Below are 15,186 nucleotides of genomic sequence, written 5' to 3'. Positions count from 1 at the left end.
TAAAGTTTTTTTTTTTATTTGCTCGCATTTGGCGGTGAAATGGTGGCATAAAATATACCAAAATGGGCCTAGATCAATACTTGGGGTTGTCTACTACACTACACTAAAGCTAAAATTAACCCTACAAGCTCCCTACAAGCTCCCTAATTAACCCCTTCACTCCTGGGCATAAAACACGTGTGGTGCGCAGCGGCATTTAGCGGCCTTCTAATTACCAAAAAGCAACCCAAAAGCCAAAGTCTGCTATTTCTGAAAAAAGGGGATCCCAGAGAAGCATTTACAACCATTTGTGCCATAATTGCAGAAGCTGTTTGTAAATAATTTCAGTGGGAAACCTAAAGTTTGTGACAAATTTTGTGAAAAAGTGAACTTTTTTTTTTTGATCGCATTTGGCGGTGAAATGGTGGCATGAAATATACCAAAATGGGCCTAGATCAATACTTTGGGTTGTCTTCTAAAAAAAAATATATACATGTCAAGGGATATTCAGGTATTCCTGACAGATATCAGGGTTCCAATGTAACTAGCGCTAATTTTGAAAAAAAGTGGTTTGGAAATAGCGAAGTGCTACTTGTATTTATTGCCCCATAAATTGCAAAAAAAGCAAAGAACATGTAAACATTGGGTATTTCTAAACTCAGGACAAAATTTAGAAACTATTTAGCATGGGTGTTTTTTGGTGATTGTAGATGTGTAACATATTTTGGGGGTCAAAGTTAGAAAAAGTGTGTTTTTTTCCATTTTTTCCTCATATTTTATTATTTTTTTTTTTTTTAGTAAATTATAAGACATGATGAAAATAATGGTATCTTTAGAAAATGGCGAGAAAAACGGTATATAATATGTGTGGGTACAGTAAATGAGTAAGAGGGAAATTACAGCTAAACACAAACACTGCAGAAATGTAAAAATAGCCATTGTCATTAAGGGTAAGAAAATTGAAAAATGGTCCGGTCATTAAGGGGTTAAAAAATGCTGAAGGTACTACACAATTTGAAATTAGACATAGATGCAACTGTGAAACTAACTATACGGTGTACCTCTTACTCTGTAAGTGTGATCTGATTTACATTGGGCGTACCAAAAGAAAGACCCGCAGTAGATTTAATGAACACCTCTATAATATTAAAAATGGTTTTAAAATGCATAGTGTATCAAATCATTTTTGATTAGTACATGGTTGTTACCCTAGAGGTTTAGAGGTACAAATAATAGATTGGATACCCCCTGCAAAGAAAAATAGGCTTAAACTCCTTAGACGGAAAGAAACTGAATGGATCTTCAAATTAAAAAGTCTGGCTCCTTATGGTCTTAATATTGACTTAGATGTACAGGCGTTCCTTTAGTTTAGTAGGTTTACTTATCCAGATATATTGTTTTGTAATTTTTAATATCTATTGACTAATGGCTGTCTCCCTTTTATGTTTTTTAGGTGTATGCACACAGACATTTTAGGTTTCTGTATTGGTTAGGATTTGATAGGATGTGTTATTGTCTTTTCCACTGATGTAAGAACCATTTTAAATCAATGAATGGGAAAGATCATTATATATATATTTTTTTTTTATATTTTTTCTTTTCATACTGTGGTAAAGAGATGGTTTTATAGCATATTTTATCACATACATTATTTAGTGTATGTCTTTTTAAATTTTAAATTGTATTATCATATATTTGTATAATTGTAAAATAATGTTTAATATCTGTGTTTTATATATATATATATATATATATATATATATATATATATATATATATATGTGTGTGTGTGTGTGTGTATTTTATTGCAGAATTAATTTTATGCAATGAAATCTTATAAGCATATATTTGTTTTTATTATTCTCTATGTCCATTTATGTATATTTACTCCCATATTAATATAAGGCACTTTCTTCCTTTTGCTGTTAGTTTGCAAGTGTATTAGATTGAATATGGCACTGTGTAATCATCTAGTACTTTAAGAGCTGTTAGCTATTCTCTGTGATCATGGGGGTGTGCACAGTTATTATTAATACCATTGGTAGCTTGATTAACCAATTAGGATCAGTCTAGTTGTAGAAATGTGTGTAGTCTTACCATCTGCTCTTGAAAAAGCCCGGGCGTACCCCGGGGGAAACGCGTTGAGCTTACCTGGTCCCATCTGACACACCGGAGGAGAATCTACCTATGTGGCAGTGAAACTTTGGTATTACGTGATATAAAGTTTTGCGTTTAAAAATAATTTATATATATAAAACCACACAACAAAATAAAATAAAAAAGTGCAAATCAGCGCACTTCTAGTACATTAAAGCAAAAATATAAACATGCATAGAATGGATATCACACATACAAGATATCACAAAAGGTTAGACAACACAAATTGAAGTACAGAGGTGCAGATATCACAAATAGTGAAACGTACAGGACTGAACACGTTTGGGACAGAACATGTATAGGACAGAACACGTTAGATATCAAAATTGCATATGAAAAATCACAATTACCTATATAAAATCGAAAAAAATTGCAAATTCAAAATGCAGATATCACAAATATACAAACGATCACAGACTAATGCACATCCTTAGTGGTTAAAAGGACCTGATATAACATGCGTCTTTTGGTAAAATGCAGTCCATTTATTCAAATGTTCTTAGTCTGCACACTAATATCCAGAGATTGTGATGTGATGCAGCGTGCAATTGCAACACTGTGTGAATTTTCTGTAAGACACAGAGAACTTTTCTCAAAAGTATGCAAAGCAGCAGTATAACAAATGTTTATCTGGACTTACAGTTAAGTAGCAAACAAGCTGCTCCTACTCTGAGTTCCAAAGCTGAACAGGTTCAACGCCAGCTAGGTAGATTTCATAAAATATGCCAGACTGAATTTATAAGAGACCTTAAAAGAATACTTTCATACTACATTTCATAATGAAGTCTATAAGAAACCTAATAGATAAAAAAAACTAATAGATTAAAAAAATAAAATATATATATTACTAGAGATATACTGTACTGTATGAACAAATACAGTATAAAAACATACATATAAAAAACTACTAATAAAAAATGTCATTTGTCGATTTCAACCTAACTAAATAGTTTGCTTTACTCTCTATTATAAATATTTTAATCTCCCATTATATATGTTTAATGGAGCTTTTTTAAGAAATACGCTGTATTAAAAAATTGCCTCAATCTATTAGTTAAGCTCTGAATTATTTAATTATCATAAATAATTTTAAGTTTTGGAATTTTAAATAACACATGAAAAATGCCATTATGTTTTATGACTCTGCTATATAAGGAGCCGCTCTATGTGTTCAGATCAGAAGCTTGAGAAAGATTATTTGAAATGCGTTGCTTCCTTTTTTGGTGGAGAAAGGCCACTGTAGTCTGAAATTTCAGACCTCTGACATATCCGATCCAGCTACCTAGCGGACGGTTGACCTGTTCACAGCCATACGGAGCTACACCCGGTCAGCTTTGGAACTCGGAGTAGGAGCAGCTTGTTTGATACTTAACTGTCCGGATAAACATTTATTATTACTGCTGCTTTGCATACTTTTGAGAAAAGTTCTCTATCTGTGTCTTACAGAAAATCCTGTGCACACAGTGTTGTAATTGCACGCTGCATCACAATCTCTGGATATTAGTGTGCAAACTAAGAACATTTTAATACATGGACTACATTTTACTAAAAGACGCATGTAATATCATGTCCTTTTAACCACTAAGGATGTGCATTAGTCTGTGATCGTTTGTATATTTGTGATATCTGCATTTTGAATTTGCAATTTTTTCCGTTTTTTTATATTCTATTTTATATATGTAATTGCGATTTTATATATGCAATTTTGATATTTGACGTGTTCTGTCCTATACGTATTCTGTCCCAAACGTGTTCAGTCCTTTACATTACACTTTTTGTGATATCTGCACCTCTGCACTTCCTTTTGTGATATCTTGTATGTGTGATATCCATTCTATGCATGCTCATATTTTTGCTTTAATGTACTAGAAGTGCGCTGATTTGCACTTTTTGATTTAATTTTGTTGTGTGGTTTTATATATATATATATATATATATATATATATATATATATATATATTCTTTTAACGCAAAACTTTATATCACGTAATACACCATTATTTTCTCTTTGTCTCTATATCTATATGGGTAAATAATAGCATTTGTACCCCTGACTACAGCTTCATTATTTGTACTTGTCATATATGTTTTAGCTCCGATATCATTCATTTGATTTCAGAAGCGCAAATAATTTTTTACTTTATTTTGAGATCTCAAAACAGCAGTTGGGAATTGGAACCCTTCCAATCTGAGAGACCTGAAGCAGTTGGCGAAAAAAGAGTGGTCCAAAATTCCAGTAGAGAGGTGTTAGAAACTCATTGATGGTTACAGGCAGCGATTGGTTTCAGTTATTTTTTCAAGGGGTGTGCTACCAAAAATTAAATTTAAGGGTACCAATAATTTTGTCCAGTCCATTTTTGGAGTTTAGCGTGGAATGTGTCAGATTTGGCTTTTTTTTTTTTCCACTTTTTTGTGTCTCCACTTTTAAAGCAGGTTTTTGCATGACTTTTGCTTGTAAGTGAAAATGAAATGAAAACCTTCCAGCCTCATTCAGTTATTCCATAGACAATTAAATTATGTTGCATGCAATCCTACTTGCAAATGACAGTAGTACTGCTTTTAATCCCACATGTAAAAAGCGATTATATGGCCTAAAGTTACACACAAGGGAAATTACATGGAAAATGTGGAAATAAAATGAACATGGTTTTAGTGTACTGTTCCCTAGTAAAATAGCTGAGGCTCATATAGAGAAAGTGTTAGGCTGCAGCATAGGAGATCCACTTACCAGTGCATTTCCCCAGTTTGTAAATTGCTAGATAGTTGCTAGATGTTCAGCATAATTTACTTACCTCTATTTAACAACAGAGAGTCAATTACCTTTCCTATACAATGGCTTATTTTTAATAGTATAGGGAATCTGTTGGCGCTCTACAAATACCTGATAATAATAATAATAATAATATCATGTTGATTATATTCTTAATGTGTTTCAGAATACAGAAAATTTCAAACTTAGAGAACCTTAAAAGTCTGGATGTGTTGGATCTACATGGGAATCAGGTACTGTAGAATAATCCATGGCTTCTTTGTTAAAGGGACAGTCTACCATAGAATTGTTATTGTTTTAAAAGATAAATAATCCCTTTATTACCCATTCCCCAGTTTCGCATAACCAACACAGTTATATTAATATACTTTTTACCTCTGTGATTACCTTGTATCTAAGAACCTTCTTCCAGCCCCCTGATCACATGACTGTGACTGTTTATTATCTATTGTCTTGCATTTAGCATTGTTTTGTGCTAGATCTTAAATAACCCCCTGTGCCTGAACACAGTGTTATCTATATAGCCCACGTGTACTTTCTGTCTCTTTGTGTTGAAAAGAGATTTAAAAAGCATGTGATAAGAGGCAGCCCTCAAAGGCTTAGAAATTAGCATATGAGCCTACCTATGTTTAGTTTAAACTAAGAATTCCAAGAGAAAAAAGCAAATTTGATGATAAAAGTAAATTGGAAAGTTGATTAAAATTAAAAGTCCTATCTGAATAATGAAAGTTTAATTTATACTAGACTGTCCTTTTAAGTTCATTTGCAAATCCAATCAGTGTGAATCCCTTTCACATATTGCTTTAAATCAGTGATGCATCTTTGCTCTTCTGTAGAAGTAAAGTTGATTTTAATTTTCCGTCACTTAATACCGTTTTCATTTGCAGTAGGCAAGCACTTTCTAGCCAAAATCTAGTGCCCCAGCCATGTTATTTAAAGTGTGTATGAAAGGTGTATTTTGGATTTAAGAAAAACAATTTTTATTTTGTATTTAACACTATTTTGTATTGTTTAAACTAGAACAAATTTGTTTTTTTTAGAAAAGTTTTGTGCAATTTTTAATGAGACAATCAAAATGAGAGATTGCACTTTTAGAGAGATTGAAAATAGTCTTTAGAAGCTCTATTTTATAGAATGATTGAGTAGCCTTGTAGCACAAGTGACAGAGATAAGTTCTGAAAATGGTTCAGAGTTAAATTGCCTAATTTAATCACCATTTATGTTTCTGTGATATGCCAATCTGTCATTAATAATTTGAGTTGAGTCTCCCTACAATAGTTACATATAGTCGTCAAATTCAGGAACAATTTTCAGAAACGTACCCAACACACTATAGCTTTTATCTAGTGTGTGTGAGCCCAAAACCATCATAGCCAATAACTATTTTATGCTATCTTCTGTGCATACACAGTTGCTGTTGGCCTCTGCTGACTTTTGAGCTTGCACACATTAGATAAAAGCTATTGTACAGGTGGTAAGAATCTGATTGACCATACCAAGCTATGACCAAGTTAAAAAAAATGATTCCAGCTTTTAGGCAGCCATGTCACAATGATCACATAATTAAGAGGGGTTCCCTTTAATTTTGTGTGTTTTATGTTGGATATGGATTCCCAATATGTTTGAATATAGTATTTTTACTGACTTTATTTTGTGTAACTACTTTATGCAAAAATGCCAGCTGTTCTAACCCATTTCTTCCAAAGGACCTTGTTTACTGTCAATTAATAATTAATGCATTTATATTTGGAATAGAAGTACTTTTGCAATATACTTTTATTAGCAAACATTTCTCCTAGTAAATGCTATCACAATTTTTAGTGAAAGGTTTTAATGTGCATGTGAAACATATACTTGATACACAAGCAATTTAAACAGTATGCAACTTTTTTATTTTTTCTCAACCACTGAAGGTACATGGACTATATAAAAAAATGTTCCTAACCTTGTTCTCTGCATTTTATCTTGTTATTGTTGGATACAGCAGATTTTTTTTTTCCAAGCCTGCATTGCTTGAGAAAAAAGTGTCACCCCTCCACATCTAATAGTACTGGGCTTTACTGTGTGAGAACGCCAGCAGAACCATGGAAGAGTAAAACGATTAGTCAGTAAGTCCGCATGCCTCGGAGAGACTTGCTGCCACTTTACCTCTTCCTTCAATTTTATCTAATAAATTCTGCAGCCCCAGCCTCCCACAAAAAAGCAGCAGAGAATCACCAGCTTTTTGCAGTGCGACAAGTGATGTGTGCACATATTGTTATGCTTGTCATATCCCACTAATAGGCGGCAGTTCATGAAAACATAGGGGACAATGCAAGGGGGATCAGGACTTTAAAATGTATGTGCCAGCATCAAATTTGAAGGTTCCCAGGAATATTGATGACTTAGCTACAAGTTACCTTACCTTAATCTTAAAGGGACACTGAACCCATATTTTTTCTTTCATGATTCAGATAGAGCATGCAATGTTAAGCAACTTTCTAATTTACTCCAATTATCAAATTTTCTTCGTTCTCTTGCTATCTTTATTTGAAAAAGAAGGCATCTAAGCTAAGGAGCCAGCAAATTGTTGGTTTAGAACCATGGACAGCACTTGTTTATTGGTGCTGTCCAATCAGCAAGGACAACCCAGGATGTTCCCAAAAATGGACCGGCATCTAAACTTACATTCCTGCTTTTCAAATAAACATACCAGGAGAATGAAAAAAAAATTGATAATAGGAGTAAATTAGAAAGTTGCTTAAAATTAAATGCTCTATCTGAATCGTGAAATTTTTTTTGGGTTCAGTGTCCCTTTAAGAGCATATTTGCTGAATAAATGCCCATAATTTATCTGGTATATGTACAGGTAGCCCTTGGTTAATGCTGGGCTTCCATTCCTGAAGGAACAATTGCAAAAATAATCTATATAAAATTAGATTTTTAGTAATTGGAAAATTATTATAAGCTCTTTTTGCAGGAAAGAATTATGTTTTATGTAAAGTTTCAGGAGATCATGTCATATTACTCTAATTGATTTCTATGAATACATAACTAAATTAAAAAGGCCATGGTAGAGAAGTCACTGTAGAATTTGACATTATCCCATACAGCAAACTAAGGGCTTATTTCCATTGAGGCGGTAAAGTTTGGAAACTGGTGATATAAACATTTATCTTTATTAAAGTCTATGGAGAATCTTTATATTACCACCAGTTTCCAAATGTTACCACCTCAATGGAAACTAGGCCTAAGTAATAAACTGTATTGCCTTAAACCTGACAAAAGAATACATTAGTTGGTAGAATAGTGCTTTAAGGATAGGTGGCAGTTTTTATTAACCTAGGAAGAGACAGTTACTAGTGGTTCCTCGGGGTTCTCATTTTGAGTTTTGTTTTGTTTAAAGGGATGCTAAACACAATTTTTTAATTTCATGATTCAGATAGAGCATGCTATTTTAAGAGACTTTCTAATTTACTCCTATTATTAATTGTTCTTCGTTCTCTTGCTATCTTTATTTAAAAAACAGCAATGTAAAGCTTAGGAACTGGCCCATTTTGGTTCAGAACCTGGGTTACGTTTGCTTATTGGTAGCTAAATGTAGCCACCAATAAGCAAGCACAGTCCAGGTACTGAACCTAAAATGGAACGTCTCCTAAGCTTTTCATTCCTACTTTTTAAATAAAGATAGCAAGAGAACAAAGAGCAGTTGATAATAGGAGTAAATTAGAAAGATGCTTAAAATTGCATGCGCTATCTGAATCATGAAAGAAAAAATTTAGGTCTAGTATCCCTTTAATATATACATCAACAGTGGACTTCAAGGGATGGTGTGTCCTTTTTGCAGATGAGGAAAACAAATTGTTAAGTTGAAATTTCAACTTGAGGACTGGACAAAGAAGGGGATCTAAAATAGAATACCACAAAGTGCAAAATTATGCATTTAGGATGCAAACACCCATAAGTCTATTATAGACTCATTTAAGTGGCTGTAACAAAAGCGGAATGGTACCTTGGAATTATTACGATAATTTTAAGTTTAATGAACAGTGCAGTAGGTCAGCGATTTTATAAAAGTAGGATGCTTGGTTGTATAAAAAAATATAATATAAAAAAATGAGGTTCTGATCTTTAGCTAGATTTCATCTTGAATACTTTGTATAGTGGTAGAGACCATAACTCCAGAAGGATATACATAAATTAAAAATGGTTTTAAGGAGTCTGAACACACTGGGTGAGGCAAAGACACATAAGTGCAGCCACCAATTAACAGCTAGCTCCTTGCAGTGCAGTGCTGCTCCTGAGGAACATAGGTATTCTTTTTTTATCAAAGGATCTGAATGAATTTTTTTTTATGCTTTACAGTACCTTTTTAAGTATATTAAAGATAAAAATATTTCTACAAAAATATTACCAGAACAAGGGGTCATGGTTTCATTTTTTAGGGTTCATGAGTAATTGATGTCAACATTACATATCATGGAAAAAGGTTCCTGTAGAAGTGGTAAGTACAAAAAAAGAGGATGGGAGATGCATAAAGCTATCCTGACCGTTTATTACACTCACCCTTCAGAAGGAAATTATGTGCAGACGCAGTAGAACTTCTGGTAACTCTGAATCTGTGTTTATGTGCTGTATGTGGCACCAGAGCCAAATGGCACATTAAAACTTAGGGGGGGGGGGTTAACCCCCTTATTTGGAAAAGGGAATTATGACTTTTTAAATCATTGGTGTGAAAACAGTGCTTACTGGCAGCACTAACAACCAGTGAGGTTTGGCATGAGGGGAGGGGGCTCTAACAGAACTTCTTTCCCCCTTGTGTACTCTGTGGGGCAAGGGCATCTTGGTTTAAAAACAGAAACCCCTCTTTTGAACTGGGGTTCAATTGTTCCCATAGGATGAAGGTGACCCAGTACACCAGAGAAGTGGGAGTAAGAGCCTATTGAAGGCCTATATATCCACTTGTGCTCCATCTTTGTAATAAGGGGTTTCATACATCTCTAATTTACAGCAGCTCACAATGGTAATTGTGATCATATACCCCATTAGGCACCAGTGAAGTTATTGGGGATACCTCATAAAATACACAGGAGAACACTTTGCTTTGTTTGAGGACTCTAATGTCCCTGTTTTTGGCAGGTGATTATTCTAACAATGGCAATCACCTACCTAAACTATCCAATGTGTGCAGGATAGTGTCTTGAAATCAACACCTACTGCTCAATATAGTATATGACCACACACACACAACACATCACATATGAAAGAGGAAATTGCTGTCTTTCAATAGAGGTGTCCTCATGGGGCCATTTAGGTAACAGGTGAATGTCGTAGATATTGAAATATTGATAAGGTTTCCTTTAGTGGGGCTCTGAAAGTGACCCAAGCACCACCATATAAGCACACAACTATGGATATCAAGTGACCAATTCACACAAATGGAGCATAATGGTTCACCTTTTAAATGAGTGGTCATTTATTTTCCCGACTGCCAAATTATTGTTATAACAATTGTAAATACCTCACAGCATTGCTCTTATATTTGGAGTGTGATGACTTGAATCAAGCACTTTTTACCTTACTCACCATTAAAGGGACATGAAAACTTCTATGATTAAATTCTCTTCATTCTCTTGGTATTTTTTTGTTCAAAAGAGCTCATTAGTATGCATGTATCCAGAGCACTATATGGCAGCAGTTTTGCAAGAATGTTATCCATTTGCAAGAGCACTAGAAGGTCCTTTTAATGTAGGCCCTGGGAGCTGCCACACTATGTCTCCTTTTAGTTTAAAACAGATGAATACCGAACAGCATGGGTGCCGAATATTCGTAATGCAAAGTATTTTGAATATTTGGAAAGAAAGATTCAACCGAACCAAAAGTTTCGCCTGCACAAGTCAAATATTTTTAGCGATAATATATCCCTACTCATTTTGCGTTTAAATTTTGTATTATAAGCATCCTAGGCAAGGGGGGGGGCAGTTAAAACACAATAGAACAGAGAGATCTGTCTGTGAATATGTCACTTCTATAATATCTCAAGGAAGGGATGACTTAAGAAATGTCACATTAGAAAGTATGGAGGAAAGCACACCAAGTAGCAGCAGAAAGCACATGATAATTAAATGCATGACAGGTAAAATGGGGAAGCTCTTAGCCCCCCTACATTAGTGACCTGTAAGAGACTAAACTACTAATGCAAATAGGTAAGGCTGCTGATAACAGTGTTGTAATTATGGGAGATTTTAACTACCCTGATATAAACTGGGCCAATGAAACTAGTAATTCGGCTAAATGGGATAGATCTCAGGGATAACTTTTTGTCACAATTAATAGAGGAGCCAATTAGGAGTAAAGCTATTTTGGATTTAGTGCCATCAAACAATACAGATATAATATCAAACATTGAAGTCAAAGAACATTTGGGTAACAGTGATTGGTCAAAACATGGTCACATTTGAAATCCCTTTTTATATGCAGTGTCTTAAAGGTTTAACTAAGACTTTCAACTTTAAGAAAGCAAAATTCAAAGATTTAAGGAAATCATTAAATAACATAAATTGGGACAAAGTATTCTCATAAAAATACATAACATGTAAAACTTTGTTAAAAAAAAAATACATATCAACAAATACCATATGGTTATAAAAATAAAAAAAATCCAAGACAATGTGACTAAATAAAAATGTGTTAAGAGAAATTAGGAAAAAACGTAGGGCATTTAAATTATTCAAAGAAAATAGTACAGACTCCACATACCATATTTATAAGGAATATAACAAAGCACGCAAAAAAGCAATAAAATTAGACAAAATTCAAAATTAATTGCTAAGGATTCTAAGTCTAACCTTAAAAGGTTCTTTAAGTACATAAATAGCAAAAAATATGACGACAATATAAGTACATTAAAATGCATGGTGGGTAGCATGGTTAACAGTGACGGAAAAGGCTGAGGTACTAAACCAGTTTTTTTCTTCAGTATACACGAGAGGAACCATTGGACGATACTTTGGAACAAACTAGAACATGGCAGCCCATACCATCAACTGGGTTATGTATAGAGGATGAAAAGGAATTTGCTACAGTGCTGGAACAAGTCACATATAAAGCAGCTATATATGAGGAATCCCTATTTCCTCAAGTATACAGATTATCAGGGGGAGATTTCTAATATAGGTGTTTTTAAAACTAGGTTTCAAAAACGAACTAGTAAATCAATACAGCTGCCCTGCAAAAAAGCAGCTTAATATATGCAGTATCTGGCTAATTTATATCAACAGATAATTCTGGATAGTATAATATGATACTGGGGAATAAAAAATAGGTATTTTTAATAGGACATGAATCAATGTCATGCACAAATTTCCCAAATTACAATGTCATACACAAATTTCATAAAAAATATAAAAAAATATACAATATACACGTACAATAAAATACAATACATAAAAACATATAAAAGCATACAAAACTAAAATGGATCGAAAATCTGAGACGCAGTCTACAATGTTAGTAGGCAGGTCAGCAAGCAGGTCAGTTTGGTTGGTTAGTATTGCAGCAAAGTTACGGCTAGATTTAGAGTTTTGTCGGTAACGACCCGCGTAGCTAACGCTGGCTTTTTTCTGGCCGCACCTTTAAAATAACTCTGATATTGAGAGTCCACAGAATGGCTGCGTTAGGCTCCAAAAAAGGAGCGTAGAGCATATTTAACGCAACTGCAACTCTCGATACCAAAGTTGCTTACGGACGCGGCCAGCCTCAAAAACGTGCTCGTGCACGATTCCCCCATAGGGAACAATGGGGCTGTTTGAGCTGAAAAAAAACCTAACACCTGCAAAAAAGCTGCGTTCAGCTCCTAACGCAGCCCCATTGTTTGCTATGGGGAAACACTTCCTACGTCTGCACCTAACACTCTAACATGTACCCCGAGTCTAAACACCCCTAACCTTACACTTATTAACCCCTAATCTGCCGCCCCCGCTATCGCTGACCCCTGTATATTAATTTTAACCCCTAATCTGCCGCTCCGTAAACCGTCGCTACTTACATTATCCCTATGTACCCCTAATCTGCTGCCCCTAACACCGCCAACCCCTATATTATATTTATTAACCCCTAATCTGCCCCCCACAACGTCGCCTCCACCTGCCTACACTTATTAACCCCTAATCTGCCGACCGGACCTGAGCGCTACTATAATAAAGTTATTAACCCCTAATCCGCCTCACTAACCCTATAATAAATAGTATTAACCCCTAATCTGCCCTCCCTAACATCGCTGACACCTAACTTCAATTATTAACCCCTAATCTGCTGACTGGAGCTCACCGCTATTCTAATAAATGTATTAACCCCTAAAGCTAAGTCTAACCCTAACACTAACACCCCCCTAAATTAAATATAATTTTAATCTAACGAAATTAATTAACTCTTATTAAATAAATTATTCCTATTTAAAGCTAAATACTTACCTGTAAAATAAATCCTAACTCTTTCGCCGCTCCGCTACTTGGATTTCCAAAGCACGGAAAGAAGGAAACATCCAACATTAGTTTGCAGTTTGAAAGTATAGCCGTGTGAGTCTGATTCAACTACAGTGGCCCACTTAGCTCAAAAAACAGCTATCTGATTCAACTCTGGGCCACTGTAGTTGAATCAGACTCACACAGCCATACTTTCAAACTGCAAACAAACGCCGGATGTTTCCTTCTCTCCTTGGAAATCCAAGTAGCGGAGTGGCGACAGAGCCGAGGATCGAGACTGGCATTGGAGTCTTTCATCTCGGCTTATGGTGTAAGTATAAATGTACACCTTAGCCCCTGAATTTGACTTGCCTGTTTAAAAGGACTCTTTTGTCTACGCCAGCAGCACTGAATCACACTGCTAACTCGACAGTGCATACTAACTTTGCTGCAATACTAGCCAACCAAATGGTTTGAATGACTTGCTGACCTGCCTACTAACATTGTAGACAGCATGTCAGATTTTTGATCCATTTTGGTTTTATATGTTTTTATGTCTTGTATTTTATTGTATGTGCATATTGTATATTTCTTTCATGTAATTGGCAAGAGTCCATGAGCTAATGACTCCAGTTTCTAACTTTACTATCACTGTCGGTGACACCACTATCTCCCATCACCCCAAGTCCGCTGCCTTGGAGTTACACTCGACTCCAATCTGTCCTTCATACCCCACATCCAATCACTCTCTTCATCCTGTCACAACCACCTACGCAATATCTCCAAAATTCGTCCTTTTCTGAGTGCTGAAAATACTAAACAGCTAATCCATTCCCTAGTAATTTCCCGGCTTGACTGCTGTAACAACCTACTAACTGGCCTTCCTCTCTCCCACCTCTCCCCCCTTCAATCCATCCTAAATGCCTCTGCTAGGCTAATCCACCTCTCCCGACGCTCTGTATCTGCCGCACCCCTCTGTGAGTCCCTTCACTGGCTCCCCATTCACAGCAGAATGAAATTCAAAATTCTCACTTTGACCTACAAAGCCCTTACCAATACAGCCCCCCCATACCTGTCCTCACTCATCAACAAATATACTCCAGCCCGTCCCCTAAGATCCAACAACGATCTACTCCTTGCCTCTTCTACCATCACCTCCTCTCATGCTAGACTACAGGACTTCTCTCGTGCGGCACCAACCCTCTGGAATGCACTTCCACGTGCTGTCAGACTTTCCCCCAACCTCTCCTCCTTTAAACGCTCCCTAAAGACCTTCTTGTTCAGGGAAGCCTATAACCATATCAGTAACTAATGAATTCCACTTGCCTAATTGTTGCCCTCATCTAACTTCACACTAACATCATTCCCACCTTTGCAGTCCCCACCTCCTGTTTCTCACCCTCCTACCCATTTAGATTGTAAGTTCCCACGGGAACAGGCTCCCAATTCCTCCTGTATTTGTTTGTTAAATTTTGTCTGGTGTCTCATATTGTACTGTCCTTTTATCTTTGTTACCTATGAACAGCTCTGCGGAATCTGTTGGCGCTTTATAAATAAAGAATAATAATAATAATATGGGATATAAAATCCTACCAGGAGGGGCAAAGTTTCCCAAACCTCAAAATGCCTATAAATACACCCCTCACCACACCCACTATTCAGTTTTACAAACTTTGCCTCCTATGGAGGTGGTGAAGTAAGTTTGTGCTAAGATTTCTACGTTGATATGCGCTTCTCATCATTGTTGAAGCCCGATTCCTCTCAGAGTACAGTGAATGTCAGAGGGACGTGAAGGGGGTATCACTTATTTGAATACGATGATTTCCCTAACGGGGGTCT

At 35.6% G+C, this 15,186-nt stretch overlaps 1 protein-coding gene across 1 annotated transcript in view; it reads left to right on the top strand.

Moving 5' to 3' along the window:
- LRRC49 (leucine rich repeat containing 49) overlaps positions 1-15,186 on the top strand; it is a 334,467-nt gene that overhangs the window by 36,891 nt on the left and 282,390 nt on the right. The window contains exon 7 of the mRNA XM_053717544.1: positions 5,073-5,139. Coding sequence (XP_053573519.1) covers positions 5,073-5,139 — 67 coding nt within the window. The remainder of the gene's footprint in view (positions 1-5,072; positions 5,140-15,186) is intronic.

This window comes from Bombina bombina, chromosome 6 (genome assembly GCF_027579735.1).
Source record: "Bombina bombina isolate aBomBom1 chromosome 6, aBomBom1.pri, whole genome shotgun sequence".
NCBI classification, from domain to species: Eukaryota; Metazoa; Chordata; class Amphibia; order Anura; family Bombinatoridae; genus Bombina; species Bombina bombina.
The sequence above is the reverse complement of the archived record's forward strand: the minus strand, read 5'-3'. Positions and strand labels throughout refer to the sequence as shown.